Below are 3,131 nucleotides of genomic sequence, written 5' to 3'. Positions count from 1 at the left end.
GGGAAAGAGAGTTAAATCTCTTTGTTTCTCCACTTTCTTTCCCCTTCAGGCAAAAGGAAAAAGCTTATGCAGCTTTAACAGAGATGGAGTGGAGGGGGCCACATATGAATAGAAATAATTGAAAACTGACAAGTGGCAACATTTGCTGTTCCATGGCATAAGGCTATATTGCACTGAAAGAAGTAATCAAAAATATCAGCAAAACTAGTAAATTGTGCATTGCTTTTAGTGCCTTCTAATGCAGATAATGCGTCTGCAATACCTCTGATAAAATGTAAGAATTATAAAATCTTTTGGAGATCCAGTGAAGCTCAACTGAAAGCATTCTCTCCATTTGAAATTATTTTTTTTTTAACCCAGGTCCTTGTTCCTTTCTATAGGCAAGGAAAGGCCTGCTTGTTTGGCTTAGGTTGATAGAATACCTGCGTCTGAGGTAGTCTTTCAAAACAGAAGGTTTAAGTTCAATAAAGAATGTTTTCTAAAAATAAAGTTTGTAAGATTCTTCATCAAGTTTTTGTTTTGGTCAGAGAACAGTTTCAGTGATAGTGAAGGCTATTAGAATATTTTTGAATGTGTTACAATTGTAAGTTTACCCAATAAACACAGAGTAGCATATATTCCAATGCACTCATTGAGCCCTATAGCTTAATTATTTTTCTGCTTCTGGTATAAAAGTAGTTAAGATGAATAGTTTTGGCATTGCTAGTGAAAGATATATGTTTAGGGGAGTGGTGGCAGATATATTAGGACTGTGGCATGCTAAAATACAACCTGGCTGATGTAACACAACGCATGGAGACATGCTGGAATAAGAAACAGTGTGTACCCAGAAGATTCCTTTCTCTCTTGTAAAATTAATCAAGAAATGTTTTGTAAAACTCCCATCAGTTGTATAATCTCTGCAAAATTGTATTTACCATAAGTTTTTGGTTCTTTATTTTTTTTCCAGGATCATTAATAATACAGGGCTTTTGTTACTAAGTCATTCTAAATTTATAAATTCTTGTTACTGAAATTAGATGAATGCTCTTATATTTTCTTAATGAGACTGCCTTACTGAAGTCAGGCTATATAAATCTATATCAGTATAATATACATTTATATGTATATATATACAAATGTGTATTTTCAGGGTCGGACTACATGATCTCTTGAGGTCCCTTCCAACCTCTAACTTCCTGTAATTCTGTGATATACATACGTTGCAGCAGGGCGTTGTGAAAATTTTCAGCTGTGAGTCACTGGTGTACGCTGTATATGGAATTTTTTTACTTTACAAATAGGGGATTTACTATTGTGAAAATACAGCCACGTTCATAAAGCAGTGGCAGTGCAGCTGGTTTTCCATTAATGATGCCGCTAGTCTCTTCTCTTTTAAGAATGCATATAAGAGCACACCAATCTTGTCCAAGAGAAAGAAAAAGAGGATTTTTATTTTGCATAATGCATCCTCTAAGAGTCTTTTTCTTATTTTTTTTTTAGTTATGTTCATATCTGATAATGAAAGTTTCAACCCATCTCTGTGGGAGGAGCAGCGGAAACAGCGTGCTCAGGTGGCATTTGAGTGTGATGAAGACAAAGATGAGAGAGAGGCACCACCTCGGGTCAGTGTTTGATTTATTTTTGAATGCTTGGTGTTTCCTTCCATCTTCCCTCCATCCCTGAATTCCATCATTTTCTTTACTTTGGCTGTAGATTTTGCTTTGCTGAAGAAATCAAGTCTCCAGTTACTAATTAAGAGTGTCTAACAGGATGAAACACTGTGGTTTTGGGGGATTTTGGGGACCTTGGTTTTGTTGTTGTTGGTTTTTTTCTAAATAATTTAAATGAAGCACAAGAGAAAAACTCTCAGCTGTTGTAAGGCAATGTTGTGCATAACTAGGAGACTGCCTGTCTGGTGATGCTGTGGAGAAGGACAGTGAGAAACAATAGTTAATCCTGTTTTTGCTTTAAATTACAGTTGTTGTAATTCCTCCTGCTTGCAATCAGTGGACACACTTGCTGGGTTTTATAAACTTAAGTCTGCATCAGTGCAGGCAGACTTGAACACTGGAGTGGAGATCCTAGATTGTTCAGTATTTTATCCTAATTCATTGTCTGTTTTAAAGTCGATGTTTTAATTGTGGCATTTAATTAAATGTGGAACATGATTGTTTTTTGTTGTGTAGGAAGGCAACCTTAAGAGATATCCAACTCCATATCCAGATGAACTGAAGAATATGGTCAAAACAGTCCAGACAATTGTACACAGACTAAAGGATGAAGAGTCTACTGAAGATACTGCCAAGGAGTCAAAACGAGAAGGCCAGATAGTTTCTGTAAAAGATGTGGGGGTAAAGGTTAGAGATAATAGTCTCTTCTGACATTACAAGAATTTCCAAATACCTAGAATGTTGTTGATTACTTCTAATTCTTCTCTCACTCCCCACTAATGCTTTAGTAAGGAAGGTTGTCAGATTAAAGAACAGGGCTTAGGTCTTCACTGTCCAGGGTAGTCTGTAAATAAATGTCTAGTTTACAGTAGCAGTTTTCCTCTCACTCTAGGAACAAGGAAACTGACTTGATTCTCAGGCAAATACAAACTATGTGTTAAGAAACTGGCTTATTCTGAGATACTCTGATCCTCTTTTATCTGCCAGACTTCACAATGAAATTTAGGGTAGACACTAAGGATCATACTGCTGCCCTTATGACTGGAGGTTTTAAATGCTAAGTTGGTAAAGAAGTCATAGCAAACTGACACAGGTGTCGGGAGTCTCTTAAGTTGATGCAGCATGACAGGTGATAGGGCTACTATTTGGTGCCAGTGTATCTTACTGTAGATGTTCTTGGCTTTTTTTTATTTTACTAGAAATTTAATGCTATAAATTGACCCCAATAAGGAGGAGAGTCAAAGTGATTGACAAAGGGTAAGGAGTGTGACCTGCAGAGATTTCTTTGCGTTTCATACCTGGTACATTTCATACTCTACTATTTCAAAGCTCAGATTTTCCTTTGCATAGTTTTCCGGAATATACAGTGTTAACTCTAAATATCTTATGTTACTGAAAACGTTTCAGAATGTTTTTTCTGCTAATGTTCTTAATCCTGTAGACTTCAGAAATTGCTTCAATAAAAAACAAAGCCGATGA

The 3,131-nt window shown here is 36.3% G+C and overlaps 1 protein-coding gene across 1 annotated transcript in view; it reads left to right on the top strand.

Annotated features, from left to right (window-relative positions):
- The window catches only part of ERBB2IP (erbb2 interacting protein), a 61,337-nt gene that overhangs the window by 35,719 nt on the left and 22,487 nt on the right, over positions 1–3,131 (top strand). Inside the window, 2 exon segments of the mRNA XM_009871115.1 lie at positions 1,483–1,604; positions 2,169–2,395. Coding sequence (XP_009869417.1) covers positions 1,483–1,604; positions 2,169–2,395 — 349 coding nt within the window.

This window comes from Apaloderma vittatum, unplaced genomic scaffold (genome assembly GCF_000703405.1).
Source record: "Apaloderma vittatum isolate BGI_N311 unplaced genomic scaffold, ASM70340v1 scaffold23010, whole genome shotgun sequence".
Taxonomy (NCBI): Eukaryota; Metazoa; Chordata; class Aves; order Trogoniformes; family Trogonidae; genus Apaloderma; species Apaloderma vittatum.
The sequence above is the reverse complement of the archived record's forward strand: the minus strand, read 5'-3'. Positions and strand labels throughout refer to the sequence as shown.